A 15,677-nucleotide genomic window follows, 5' to 3' on the forward strand; every position below is an offset into this window, starting at 1 on the left:
CCAAAGTGCTGGGATTACAGGCGTGAGCCACCACACCCGGCCGAAGAATCATTCTTAACAGAGAAAAAAAAGGACATTAGAGAGGCAGGGAGAAAAATGGCACTTTTGGGGGAAAATGCCAGTGTGGCTGGAGTATAGTGACCACTAACAAAGACCATCTTTGACCAAACTTAGGCTCCTCTGAATCCTCCACCCATTTACGCCCTAACCTTTGAGTTTCCCTGTCTGTTCATCTTTTCATTGCAGTTTTAGCAAGAATTCTATCAAGTAGGTTTAGACAGATCTCCCTCACCCTAAATTCCTCAGTCCCCACCCTTTGTGTCTGAACATCCCAGCCCGCTCTCAACAAGAATCCTATTAAGTCTGTTTACCCATAATTCCCACTTACACCTGATGTTTCCTTTCAGTAATTTTCCATCCACTGATCCCCGGCCTGCTCCTTGGCTATAAATCCCAACTTGTTCTTGTTGTATTCAGAATTGAGATCAATTCTATACCGAGGTCACTTTTCCCCTACTGCAACAGTTGCTAGATAAGGTCTGTTTTTTCCTACACTTTACTGTTCAGCTGTGGTTTTCCTTGACATTGCTTGGCATGAAGGCTCAAGAGGTAAATAAGGCCACACTACATGCGAACCTGTAAGCCTCTTGGAGGACTTGAGATTTGAAAAATTACTAGACGATCATACCACTTACTAGGATGGAGAGAAGACTAAAAGGCAGACAGGATATGGATGTAAGAATAAGACTTCCACTTTGGACATTTAAGTTTTAAAAAGCTGTGAGTCACTCTAGTGGTTACTTCAAGAGGGCAGCTCAGAGTTGCCCGGAGCTCAGAAGGTAAATATGAAATAAAGCTATAAATTTCAAACTCATTAGCATTTGAAAGTTGTTTAAAGCCACAGTAATGGATGAGCAAGAAAAAGTCCTGGGACTTAAGATCTTGAATATTCAAAACTTAAGCAGAAGAGAAGTTAAGGAGTATAAATATGACTAAAAAGGAAAACAAAGGTGACTAAAAATGAGACCAGTCACATGAAAGAAAAGAGAAAACAGAGTTTCAAAAAGGAAAAGATGGCAAGACATGTGAAATAATGCTGAGATTCCACATAACAGTAGCTGGCTGGAGTATTAGGGAAACAGATTATTATGCCAAATGGATACTCTGCATGAACAAGTGCTATACCTGATTAGTACTATCTTCCTTCAGTGGCAGATATGAATCTAGTGATAGACATCCAGGTACTTGTCACCCTTGATAAAGACCAGCCCAAATAATTGGCCTTAACAATATATAAGGCTCCTCCCATCAACACTAAGCACTTTCTATTACTTCACGTAAGTACCATTAACATACCTGAGAAGTACACTGAACTCAAGCTAGGTAGATGTTAGGAAATTGTATGGTATTGCTTATAAACAATACCATACAAGCATAAAAGCAGGAATTGTTATCTATTTTGCAGATACAGATATCTATATCTATGATCTCTTTAGTCTATCTAAAGAGTAAAGAAATCATAAGCTTTTGTTTTTAGGAAAATTCAAAACTTTCATGTTACCCATTCAACCAGGACATGGTCTTATGTAGCTAGCATTTCTAAATCATTACCAGCAGCCAAAGCCAAATGTTATTCCTTTAAATTTACACACAGAGCTTTACTCTGAAGGTTTATACTCAGGGAATAAAGAGTCGAAGACTACTATTCTCATCTGACATTAATTTTCCAATTACAAAAAAACATAATCTTAACTGCACAGTTTTTAAAGTTTCTGTCCAAAAATGTTATTTTTATCTAACCTGATTTACATAACACTAGGGTATAAGAAAATTTAAAACAAACTTTTGTCATAACCAAAAACCAAAGCACCTATCAGCCAGAGACTCCTGGGGGATTGGGAGGAGGTTTCCATGAACCTGAAGTTCCCCCAGAAGCTTGGGTTTCAGGTGACCCTTTCAACACCATTTTCATAATAATGCTAAGACATTATTTAACTTTTCACTCTTGTTCTTTCATGTACACACAGTGACCTTTACAAAAGTTACATAATGCTATGGTGCTCTATCTATGTATCAGGTAAGGAAATATATGCTTGTATATTTTCATGTTTTAAAAATTTCTTAGTTTTCACTTATAATATGTAAATATTTTAAAGAAAACCCACATAAATAAAAGCTCTTTAGAGTTTTCAGTAATTTTTAAGAGTGTAACAGGGTCTTAAGACCAAAAATTTTGAAAACTGCTGCTCTACGTTTTTTTACAGGTATGATTTGGTATGAGTTTAAGCTTACCCTGACAAAGTATCGCATGATCTTGTTCTGGAAATCTCCAGGAGGTAGCAATAAATATAATAAGACCTCACACAAATCCCTTAGGAATCCTAAAAATAGAAAAAGTAGCTATCATAACATTAGAAAATGTAAAGTCTACACTTACTCTTGATATATAAGGTACATAAAAAAGGTAGAAATAAGCAGTTCTCTGCTTAAAATGGCTTATTATTTTAGTAATTAGTACACATCAGTCTTCATTAAGAATTCCTTCATTATTCTTCAAGTAGTAACTATTCATTAATCAACTTAACTGTTTTTTAATTTTGCTGTTTTAACCAGTTTTTTGAATCATAAAAAATTTCATTACAAGTCTTTTTTCCCAAAATAGTTTTAGATGGACCAGGTACTTTGTAATTCTACCACACATTAATTAGCTTTCCATACTTAAAAGTTATTCACACATTTTAAAATACAGCTCTAATTCTTCTTTCAAGGAAAAATCTCCACCATCTCAGCAGGCTATAACAAAGGAAAAAAAGAGTATGCTCGTCTATTCTGCTGATTTAAGAGAGCTCAACTTACATAAAACTATTGCACATCAGTATATCTATGAATTACATTCTAAGTTACTATAATACAAATTGACCCTTGAACAAAGAGTCTGAATTGCTCAGGCCCACTTTCATGTGGATTTTTTTCAGTAAATATATTAGAAAATTTTTTAGAGATTTGTGACAATTTAAAAAACTCAGAGATGAACCGCATAGCCTAGAAATATCAAAAAAATTAAGAAAAAGGTATGTTATGAATGCATAAAATATGTGCAGATACTACTCTATGTGTTAATCAATTTTTTGCATTATTGGTAAGGGTTATGGTTAACAGTGGGCTGTTAGTATTTAAGTTTTTGGGGGACAAAAGTTATGCACAGAATTCTGTCTGCACAGGGGGTCAGTACCCCCAACCCTCTCACTGTTCAAGTGTTAACTATATTTCTTAACAGTGCTAATAAACTGGCCATTAAAAGCTGAATTATACAATAAAAACAAAAAGAAAAGGGAAGAGAGGAAAGGAAGAACAAAGGAAATAAATAAAAATATTTAAAAACATTTTCAAAATCTAAGAAAACAATTTCCACAACTAGAAGGGCTTTTCTATAGTCATTCCTGTGCTGACACGTCCTGGGAATATAATTGCGTAAGTGATCCTCTTAATTTAAAACTGTGCCAATTAACAAAGACTTAATACGTGCAAAACTGGGAAAAGATAACGTCCTTAGCTAAAACTTGTCTAGTGTAAACTCCTACAAATAAAAGACAAGCCCGCTGAAATCTATAAATTTTATTTGAAATCACTATATTCATTCCCTTAGGAAATATTTTATGGTAACAGGCATACTTCTGAAGCAAAAATAATAAATTCAAGAGGAAGAGAAATCACTACAGATAAAAAAATTCAATTATAAAATGTTGGCCGGGCACAGTGGCTCAAGCCTGTAATCCCAGCACTTTGGGAGGCCGAGACGGGTGGATCACGAGGTCAGGAGATCGAGACTGTCCTGGCTGGCACAGTGAAACCCCATCTCTACTAAAAATACAAAAAATTAGCCAGGTGAGGTGGCGGGCGCCCTGTGGTCCCAGCTACTCGGGAGGCTGAGGCAGGAGAATGGCGTGAACCCGGGAGGCAGAGCTTGCAGTGAGCTGAGATCCGGCCACTGCACTCCAGCCTGGGTGACAGAGCGAGACTCGGTCTCAAAAAAAAAAAAAAAAAAAAAGTTTATGTTTGCTATATTTTAAAAGTAGATTGATAATTTCTTTTCTTTTTTTTTAGACAGGGTCTCACTCTCATCACTCAGGCTGGATGATGGAGTGCAGTGGCATGATCACAGGTCACTGCAGCCTTGACTTCCCAGGCTCCGGTGATTCTCCCACCTCAGCCTCCTGAATAGCTGGGACTAAAGGTGTGCACCATCACAGCCAGCTAATGTTTCGTACTTTTAGTAGAGACAGGGTTTTGCCATGTTGCCTAGGCTGGTCTTGAACTCCTGGACTCAAGCAATCCAGGCCCTTCGGCCTCCCAAAATACTGGGATTACAGGCGTGAGCCACTGCACCCAGCCAGGACCAGTTAATTATTAAAGATGACCTTTAAAGAAGAAAACAGAATCTGGAAACTACTTTTAAGAATTACAAAATAAAATAAAATGAATAGCATCTTTACTATGCTACCTGCCCTAAGTAAGAATAATTTTATCCTTAAGATTTGTTCACTGGTTCTGCTAACTTGACTCTAGCAAGTTACTATTGTCAAGAAAGTTAAATTGAAAGAAAACCTTCTTCATCTTTGGGGGAAGTGCACACTAGATCACGGCAAACTTCCTTCTCCATTTCAACTTCAACTTCAAAGAAGGTATCTACAAGATCTTCTGCTGTACCTGAAGAAAAACAATTCAAGATACATAAAATGATAAAAGGAAAACAGATTGTTAAATCCTAGTTTTCAAATGGAATAAAGATATTACCTTTTACTTGATCATCTTTCTCTGTTATTTTCTGTTGAGCCTTTCTGAATACTCGTAAGTGTGTGCCAAAATCATCTACAATGCGTGTAGTAAAATAAGGTTGCCAGTCTATTTCTTTTGACCTTATAAAAAACACATTACATAAAAGAATTATATAAATGCTTTATCAGAAAATATAAATTCATTTTAATGACTACTGACAACATGATTATCTGAGACTGCAAATTTAAATTGAGATTTTCATTCATTATTACCTGTTAGTATTGTTTCATAAGATCCAAAGTAAATCTTCACTAAGTCTTCTAACAATATTACTTGAATTATTTTATGTGCCAAAGTTTAAATCTACTATCTAAATGCTTAAAATAGTAAATTAATTTTTTTCCAGTTAAATTTGAAGTGAATCTGATAACAGTATACCATGTAATTTCTCAGCCCCAACATAAGAATACATAAGGAATTCTGAATAGTTTTGTTTGCTTTTAAAAGAGCATTTCAAACATTTCTTGGTTTCTTCTGAACTCTTTCTGAATTCTCCACATTCATCTTTTTAGCGATGCAACACATGTTCTGAACGTTCTGTTTGAATACACTAGCACTTAAAAACTTGGCCATGGTCAGGCACAGTGGCTCACACCTGTAATCCCAACACTTTGGGAGACTGAGGCAGGAGGATCACTTGAGTCCAGAAGTTCAAGACCAGCCTCGTTGACATGGTGAAACTGTCTCTACAAAAATTAGCCAGGCATGGTGGCATGCACCTATAGTCCCAGTTGCTAGGGAGGGTGAAGTGGGAGGATCACCTGAGCCCAGGAGGTCAACGCTGCAGTGAGCTGTGACCACACTACTGCATTCGAGCCTGGGTAACAGAACTATCTCACCACCAACAACAACAACAAAAAAAAAGCCTTAATCATTAGAAATAACTAATTAAACGGAAATGGTTTAAAGAATGATGTAAAATATCACACATATAAAAGCCTTTAGAATACTCATGAATAAGGTAATTACTAATTTTAGGAAGTCACCGAGTACTCTATCTCAAAAGCAACAGACCTCAAAAGATACTGTTAATTCAGTATACCAGTGAAACAGGTAAAAAACACAATAGATAACTCAAAAACAATTTATATCTCTCCTTGGACTAGGTGACTTTTTAATATAATGTTCTTTTTCATAAAATCGCACTAAAATTAATTCACCCTTTCAGGAACATACCAAGTAGACAGAAAACAAAGAGTCTATTCGGGAAGATGCTGGACAATGGAGGAACCAAAAAAGTACACCATAACTCATTCTGGTAATTACCCAAACATACAATAAAGAGGCTAGTGAAGAAGCTGACTTAATTACTATAACTTTTGGGGGGAAAGAAAGAAAAAAAAAACCCTTAAAGAGTCAGTATGATATTGAAAGATAAATGGCTGTTTTCAAGTAAAAAATAAGTTATTAACACTAAGGCACAACTATGGTTTGTTGTATACATGAAACTAAAGAGAAAGCCATAAGTATATGAACAGGAAAACAAATCAACACAAAAAGGTGGATCCCTAAGCTCAGTAATCTGAGGAAGAATTAATTAACATTATATAGAATATAAGAGCCAAGCATATAAGCATATAACTAAACTTGGTAACAATCTTCAGTCTCAACATAAAACCTAAAATAAAAACTTAAACCTAACAGTCTCTAGAATCTCTTTTTTCTTATTTAAAAAAATAAATCACAATCTGTATAAGCATCTTTCAAAAATCTTTATATGAATATTTATTCAAAATCATCCATACTTGAAAATTTTATAAAAACAAAATTTACTTAGTATAGGCCATAGCTCATTTAATCCATAAAAGGTTCACTCTGACAAATTTAGAAGAAAGCAGAATATATAATCTTTCAAGTTACATCTGTCCTGTTTCACGGTACAATGCTGTTTATTTAATTTACTGAAACTTTCAAACAAAATAAAATTTACCAATTTAGAAGGCATTTTAAATCCATCTTGATTCATTATAGAGGACGTAATCACATTTTAAACGAATAAAATTATCAAGCAATGCAAATACATACAAATTATTTCAAATTTGATGTACAGATTTCTATTTTCAATACAGAAATATGTTGAGGGTAGAAAAATAGGAAAAACAGTACAGATATCCTATATATCTTTCTGAGGTTATTATTTTCCTTCTGCTTGACTTATTTCCACTGACTTCATGCAAACTTAATATAAATCTCAAAAGAACTTTCAAGATTAGGAGGAACAATAGCACACTGCTTCCCATTTATAAATTAGAAGGATGTATATTAACAATTTCTAGTAAAGTTTGTCTTAACAAAATTGGAAAATATTTTGATGACAGTGAAGTACTTTCTAAAATCATGACATGATAAATATGTAATAAATGCAATGTGAAAATGAGTAAGAAATATTTCATTTATGTAATAGCCATACTTCTACTGCATCTACTACATAGCTTTCTAGTAGAGCTCTTAATATCAATTATGCTTACATTATGCCAACAGTCAAAACTCTTTTTCACTTTGCTTAAAATATTCCCCCATATAATTCTTAGTCTAGTAAAACAACCGGGCTATTACATAACGCATCTTATTACCGACACTTGAGTTTTATTATTATTGCTAATAAGCTGTAATTTCTTGAATTTAAAAATAAAAGAACATAATCCCTATATGACCAAAAAAAGTGATACAATTAACCCTAGCCTGAAAAAGTTGACAGTAGGCCCCTGAAGCTTATGTATATTGACAGAATGGTTGCAATCAAGAATTAAGGTTAACTAGGAATGCAAACAAGTAATGAAATTTTAATTGAAAGCACAAAAGCAAAACAAAACTATAAAGTATGTCTCTCTGAACATAAATTTTGCAAGCCCTTTTCTCTGTCTCTAACGCTACCATCCTATCCCTCGCCACCATTCTACGTATAGGTCTCCCACATCCACTGTGTCCCTTGCATTCCAATTTCCATAAAGCAGTCAAATTTTTAAAATAGGATATATACAGCTTTAAAACTGCAGTAACACCCCATTATTATTAGAGCTAAGCACGAACACCTTCTCTAAGATCTTTCTTACCAGAGAGCCCTCGTGTATTTCCTCCTCATCACCATCTATCTCACCCTCTCCCTGCCTCTTTGTTTTGCAGATCCACAGGCTTTCTTTCCATGTGTCAAATGCTAATATGCCCCTTACACTCTCAGTGCCTCTGGACAGACTATTCCCTCCCCCACACTTGCTTGGCATAGCCTACCCTCCATAAATTTTCCTTCTCTCCCCCCATTCACTTGACAATTCCCACTTATACATTAAGGTTTATCTAAAATGTCAATTCCACATGCCAGCCCTCATTGACCCCCATCCTCTCCACTATTCCTTCAGACTAGGTCCTGTCTCCAGTTATGCATTCTACCATACTTTCCACTTTTTATAGCTCTTACAAGCTACAGTTGAATTATTTGCTGTTAGAATATTAATCTCAGTAAGGCACGGATTGACTGGGTCTGTTTTTTGTTGTTGCTGTTGTTGGTTTGTTTAAATAGAGTCTCACTACGTTGTCCAGGCTGGAATGCCATGACTATTCACATGCATATTCACAGTGCAGCCTCAAACTCCTGGGCTCAAGTGATCCTCCTACTTCAGCGTTCTGAGTAGCTGGGAGTACAGGCACATACCACTGCACTCAGCCAACTGTGTTTGTTTTATTCATAGTTGTATCCCCCGTGGAAAAGTAATGTTTCAAATATTATTGGAGGCACTCAATGCATACTGATTTATTGATTCCTTTTCCAGGGTCAGAGCACTGTTTTCAATGGATGTTTGGAGCATGGCAACAGGAGGCACAAACAACAATTGCTTCCTTATTCCTTGAAGTGTTAAAGTAGAATATGTACTGAGAAGCTCTTTTTGACTCACGGTTACTTAATGCCAATGCCTTAAAAAGGCAAGTAAAGTCCCAAATACGTGGTTGAGTTTAGAATTATAAATTGCCTCACTTGTTCCATCTGTTCTAAGCAGTGTACAGCTCATCATCAGTAACACAAAACACGACCAAAATCAAGTATTTCTAGAAAACGCACTGGACTGGTACAGATGCCATTGATTCGAACAAAAGACTTCACCAAATGATGGGTCTTTTACTCAAATCAAAGGCATATGTGCCAGTTTATGAAATTCAGCAAGTCACATCATTTCCCAAAGTTTGTTTCCTCTAACAACACTTACTATATCTTTGAGTCTATGATTGATTATATTAGCTACATAAAACCACACATACACATACACATACATACACATACACAGGGACAGAGCGTATAAAAAACTGGTAATTGGGCAGTAGGTAAATTTAAATATTTGATTAAAAGAGGAAGTCATGAATATATTTCACTTTAACTTCAATGACATAAATCTTCCTGTATAGGACTAAGATTTATTCTTTGGTTAAGGCTCTGCTGAGTGGTATTAACATGCCTTGGGTGTTGAAAAAACTACAAACTGTTCCCACACTGCAAAACCTATGGTGTCCGGTTTCTTTAAAATGGCAAGGGAATAAAGACATTTTGTGAACAAATCTGCATGAAGAGCCCTTGAAGACTTTCAAATTTCATAGTTGCCTTTCATTCACTTCATTCAACTACAATCTTCCACCAGCTTTGAGTAATTCCAAAGCAAGTGACTTGGTTTTTATAGAAACTACCCTGTCATATTCATATTTCTTCAATCTAAGTTGAGTGTTAATTAAACCACCTGATTACCATAAAAAAGTGTAACTGGGATATATAGGCTCAGAAACAAACACAACTTTTTTTTCAACGTGTTTGATTATCTGTCTCCTCTAAATCACCAATGTTCAGGTCACACCACAGATGAACTGTATCAGATTTTCTGGAGGTGGGGTCCAGGCATCACACAACTGACTTTTGATAAGCATAAAACTCAAAGGGTGGAAACAGAAGTGGATAGATGTAATAGAGCCTAGTCTTAATGTTAAGGTTATCAGTCATTATAGCATATAAAGGGAATGGAGAGCACTGGCTAACTAAACATCAGTTAAGAGAACTTTCACTGCAATAGCACAGAATTGGAACCATTTCAAAATCAGCTTAAAATTTTGTTGACGAGAACTACACACACAAAGACTATAGATTAAGTGATATGTAGTAATTTAAAGAGGCTTCAATAAAGAGGCTACACTTAAATCTTGATGAAAGAGCAGTATTTATATGAGAGAAGAAAGGACACAGGAATGAGCAGAAGATGGGAACGAGCATGATAAATATATATGCAAGGGTCATCTTGTAGACTTGCCTGACTAGGAGAGGGTGGTCGTTTGGCAGTAAAGGCGATCTTCATATTCATAGCAGAATACTTTCCTGGAAAAGGTGCCTTATGTCAAAATGATAAAAGTAAAAGCTGCTTTTTCCACAGAGAATAATTCTATAATAAATGTTATGCTCCTGATGCTACATTAGTTTTTCAGAGAAATGACTATGACGACCTTTTTTAAAAACTGTAAGAATGACAGTGTACTATATACTGCAGGTGTAGGTATACATATAGACACTATATATGTACACATACACACATACATACATACACACACACACACACACAGAGAGAGGTCCACAGAATCTTAGTATTTTAGAACTGAAAGGAATCTCAAGGGAAGAGGTATATACATATATACATACACACACAAACACACACACGCATGTTAAGACTTGGCTTTTTTAAGGGTACGTTAATAAGGTCAATATAATAACCAATCACATAAAATTTTAATAATATGTATTAAAATTCTACAAAAGGTCTTTATCTTCTATGTAAAAAACAGAAATTTTTGAAAAATCATTAAAATAGAATTCCTAGTTTTTCTGGGTAGATTTTTGACAAGTAACTTTGAGCAGATTTTGAGAAAAGTTTTACTCTATTAGAGGGCCTTTTAATCAACTGACTCACAGACTTTTTTTTGTTGAGAGAAAGTAACTGAGTGGCTTATCTGTGAAAGAAAAAAATTTCTTCTCCTTTGAGCCTCTGAATCAGATACTAACTTCCCCTCTTAATTCACTATTAGAAAGGATATACTACTCTTTAAGTACATAATCCTTTACTTGTTTCCATCCTTCAGAGTCCTTGAAGAACTACTTTGTTAATAGTGTCAAAAACTCAGCCTGAAATTGAATTTGGGTAAAATTGTAAAGGCACAGAATTGTAAGCTTCATTTTGAATCCACTAAATCAATCCCCCCTACGTCAATTCAGTCATAAATACTACGTGTTACCATAACCATCTCTCTAGAGTCCCTTTTTTTACCCTTTTATCATCCACTTTAAGGATTTAGTTGTCAGTACTGATTAAAATAATGAAACTAACTTGACCTTCTTCACAAACATTCCTGAACTTACAGTAAATGTATGATTACCCCCTACTATAGTCCTCAAAAATAAATGGGGAATTCTTCCATAGGAGTTAAATTAGCAACCACACAAGGAAATACATTTCATTACTTCGGGTTTACAAATCTGCCTCTGCCCTCTCTTCACTTAGGTGTATCCTCTCCAACTGTGAGCTGGAGTAGGCAAACAATTGTGTACATCTCTTCCTATTTCCAAGTTCAGTGACTTCATGCTGATAGCTTAAAACTGAACATGGTGGGAGAACTTACACCTCAGAAAACTTAAAAAAATATCAAACTCGTAACACTACAGATTTACTGTTTTCAGCATTCTATAAAGAACAGCAATAGTCTAGTTGTACAAAAACTTTTTATTTTATTGATACAAGTGTTTTAATCATTGAGAAAAGATTAGTAAACGTATTTTATGTTTAGAATCAAGCATTCTTTCTGATCATTTAGAAATATATTAAAAGGTTTAAATAAATTTTGTTATCCTACTATAAGACCCCTACTAACACCTGTAATCCCAGCACTTTGGGAGGCCGAGGTGGGCGGATCACCAGGTCAGGAGATCGAGACCATCCTGGCTAACATGGTGAAACCCCGTCTCTACGAAAAATACAAAAAAATTAGCCGGGTGTGGTGGCGGGCGCCTGTGGTCCCAGCTACTCGGGAGGCTGAGGCAGGTGAATGGCATGAACCCAGGAGGCGGAGCTTGCAGTGAGCCAAGATTGCGCCACTGCACTTCAGCCTGGGCAAGAGCCAGACTCTGTCTCAAAAAAAAAACAAAAACAAAAACAAAAGACCCCTACTAATAAAACAATAGCTATGAAGAGTACTTTAATCCCAAAGTAAATTAACTCTAATTAGCAATCCTATATACTTAAAAAAAATAACTCCCCAAATGGCATTCAAAATGTGGAGTGTGATGGAGTAAGTTAGTGTGTGTTTTGGGAGGAGACATGATTGAAAAGAAATCAAGATTAGTAACAACCTGACCAGAGAATCTTACTATTTCAGAACTGAAAGGGATCTCAAATCACTACCACAATTCCCTGTAATTTCAGAGCCAGAATTTAAATTACATATTCTAGGAGACACAGTGAGACCAAGGTTTTGTTAAACAAAACAGGGTTCCTGGAAGGGCGGAGGTTGCAGTGAGCTGAGATTGTGCCACCGTACTCCAGCCTGGGCGACAGGGCGAGACTCTGTCTCAAAAACAAAAACAAAAACGAACAGGGTTCTTAACTTTCAGTTCAGTGTTCTTTCTACTCTACCTTAACAAGAAAATAAAACATCCTGATTCATAGAAGTGATAAGCAAATTGGTGGAAACGAACTTAGGCATGCAGCTTTACATGACTGTATTAAGGGAAATGGTATTTAGTGAGCGATAACACTGCTTAAGAAGTGTGGTCCTATATCCTATATTTCAATGCTTCAAAGAGATTCCAAAATCCAGATGTTCTGAAGGACTCAGATCTCAGAAAATAGTAAAAAGTTTATACAGAAGTACACACATAAAGTATAGTCATCACTTCAGCAGTATAAAAAACAAGACGTGAACACCTTAGTTAAGATAAAATACAGGAAAAAAAATAACATGGGGCTAAGTGCACATCTTCTTAAGTAATAAAGTATAGAAAATTAAACTCATGATGTTAACTATTTTAGTAAACAGGAGTATTAATAAAATTACTACAACTAAGATCTAAGTCCTTCAGAACATCTGGACATTTCTTCTACAGAGAAATGTCTATTCAAATTCTTTCCCCATTTTTTAATTAGGTTACTTGTCATTTTATTATTGAGTGTGCTACTGCTTTTTTTTTTATACATACTTTTAATTCTGGGGCACATGTGCAGAATGTGCAGGTTTGTTACATAGGTATACACGTGCCACGGTGGTTTGCTGCACCCATCAACCCGTCACTTACATTAGGTATTTATCCTAATGCTCTCCCTCCCTTTGCTCCCTACTCCTCAACAGGTCCTGGTGTGTGATGGTCCCCTACCTGTGTCCACGTGTTCTCATTGTTCAACTCCCACTCATGAGTGAGAACATGCAGTGTTTGGTTTTCTGTTCTTGTGTTAGTTTGCTGAAAATGACGGTTTCCAGTTTCATCCACGTCCCTGTAAAGGACATGTACTCTGCTTGTTTTTATGAATATAGTTTTATTGGACAGTTATGCTCATTTATTTGCATTTTGTCCACAGCTGCTTTTGTGCTACAATGGCAGAATTGACTAACTGTGACAGAAATGATGTGGCCTACAAATCCTAAAATAGTTGTTTGGGTCTTTAGAGAAAAAGTTTACTGATTCCTGCAATAGACAGTTTTATAGCCACTAATATATATAAGAAGAATTACAAATATATAGAAAACATATTAGAATCAAAACTGTACAAAGTAACATATGCTGTATGATTTTTAGCTATATAAAAATTGTAACTATGTATGCACAACTAAGACATTAAAAGGAAATACACTAAAACATTAACAGTGATCTTTGGATTGTGGGTCTATGGCTGAATATAGCTAATTCAGAAAATCTAAAGAAGAAAATTACATTTTACAAAATAGGTATATATTACTTTACAGCCAGAAACAGAAACATTTGGTTGTCAGTAACAAAGATACCTAGTATGATTTTTTTTAAATTAACTTATTTGCCATTTTTCTTTTCTATTCTTTGTGTTCTTATGAACAAAAACTTAAGAATCGTTTTTTCAACTATAGATAACAACTTTGTATAGGCAGCCACTATCTGGAAACAAATGCTTACTATCATGGTTTGTACATGATGGAACAGTAAATACCTAATAAATTATTGTCGATAGAGTTCCCACTTGTGACTTCCATGTTAATTTTTTCCATACATTTTAATATGCTTCCGCTGGGTCTATGAACATTTCATTTTTCAGACACTGGAAAAAGCATGATTGAAAACAAACCATCTATCTGTATAACAACTCACTTATCTATAGAAAATATACAAATGACCAATAAGCACACGAAAAGATGCTTGGTATCATTAGCTATCAGGCAAATGCAGATTAAAACGATAATGTAATACTACTTCACACTCACTATGATGGTGTCAAAAAGACGGACAACAATAACTTAAGTGTTGGTCAAAGAGGAGCTTTCATATACTGCTGGTAGAAATGTAACAAAGTACAGCCACTTTGAAAAAGTTTGCAGTTCCTCAAAAGACTGATCATACAATCCAGAAATTATATTCCCAGGTATATATCCAAGAGAAATGGAAACATTTGTCCCTCAAAAACTTGTACATGAATACTCATAGTAGCATTATTCATATGATTCAAAGAGTAGAAACAACCTAAATGTCCATTTGCTGATGAAAAACAACTGTAGTATGTGTTCAATGGAATATTACTCAGCAATAAAAAAGAATAAGCACTAATTTATGCCACAACATGAATGAACCTTGAAAACATAATGCTAAGTAAAAGAAACAGGAAAAAAGACCACATACATTATTTCATTCATATAAAATGCTCAGAATAGGCAAATCCATAGAAACAAACAAACAAACAAAAAGATTAGTAGTTACCTAGAGCTAGAAGCGTGGGGGAATGCAGAAGTGACTGACAATGGATATAAGGTTTCTTTGTGAAGTCATTAAAATGTTCTTAAATTGAAAGTTGTACAACTCTTAACTAAAGCTACTGACTTTAAGTGGTTGAACTGTATAGTTTGTGAATTCTATCAGTTAATAATGAACTATTACCCCAGGTCTATTCTATAGATTATAAAAACATTAGGCTGGGGGTGGTGGCTCACACCTGTAATCCCAGCACTTTGGGAAGCTGAGGCCAGTGGATTGCCTGAGCTCAGGAGTTCGAGACCAGCCTGGGCAACATGGTGAAACCCCGTCTCTACTAAAATACAAAAAATTAGCCGGACGTGGCAGCGTGCACCTGTTAATTCCAGCTACTCAGGAATCTGAGACAGGAGAATCGCTTGAACCTGGGAGGCGGAAGCTGCAGTGAGCAGAAATCGTGCCACTGCACTCCAGTCTAGGAGGCGACAGAACGAGAGTCTGTCTCAAAACAAAAACAAAAAACATTAACTATTTCGCCTTCTTTTAAATATTTAGATAAAATTTCTAATTTTAAATTAGTTTCTAATTGTTTTTGTTATACTGTAATAAATGTAACTGTCTTTCCGAGGAATGTCAGTTTTTACCCAAATTTCAAATTGCAAAGAATATAAAATGGTAAAACAAAAAAAGGACAAAATTTTGTTGCGAACGTCCACTATTTGAGTTTTGTTTGCCTTTTAACAAGCGTAGGGATATACCATTTATTTTCATTATTTCTATGGCAAAAGGTAAAGGAAGAAAATAGGGAATATGTTCTTGAAGTTTTACCAATCATTCCCTGTGATACTATGTCATTAGTATCACAGCCAGCGAATCCTGAAGCCTATGTATCTATCCC

General features: G+C 35.4%; 1 protein-coding gene across 9 annotated transcripts in view; it reads right to left on the minus strand.

The window, feature by feature from the left end:
- SNX13 (sorting nexin 13) overlaps nt 1-15,677 on the minus strand; it is a 149,353-nt gene that overhangs the window by 83,074 nt on the left and 50,602 nt on the right. For 8 of the 9 annotated variants that reach the window (XR_004433321.1, XM_033194936.1, XM_033194934.1 and 5 more), the window contains 3 exons: nt 4,795-4,916; nt 4,606-4,707; nt 2,293-2,381 (listed from right to left, as the gene is read on the minus strand). Coding sequence is in view for 8 of the 9 variants with exons in the window: in XM_033194936.1 (XP_033050827.1) it covers nt 2,293-2,381; nt 4,606-4,707; nt 4,795-4,916 (313 nt within the window). In the remaining variant the exon portion in view is untranslated. Of the gene's footprint in view, nt 1-2,292; nt 2,382-4,605; nt 4,708-4,794; nt 4,917-10,118; nt 10,184-15,677 lie in introns of all 9 variants that reach the window. The other variant, XM_033194940.1, reaches the window with a different exon arrangement.

The sequence above is a fragment of the Trachypithecus francoisi genome, unplaced genomic scaffold (assembly GCF_009764315.1).
Source record: "Trachypithecus francoisi isolate TF-2019V2 unplaced genomic scaffold, Tfra_2.0 Lachesis_group4, whole genome shotgun sequence".
NCBI lineage: Eukaryota > Metazoa > Chordata > Mammalia > Primates > Cercopithecidae > Trachypithecus > Trachypithecus francoisi.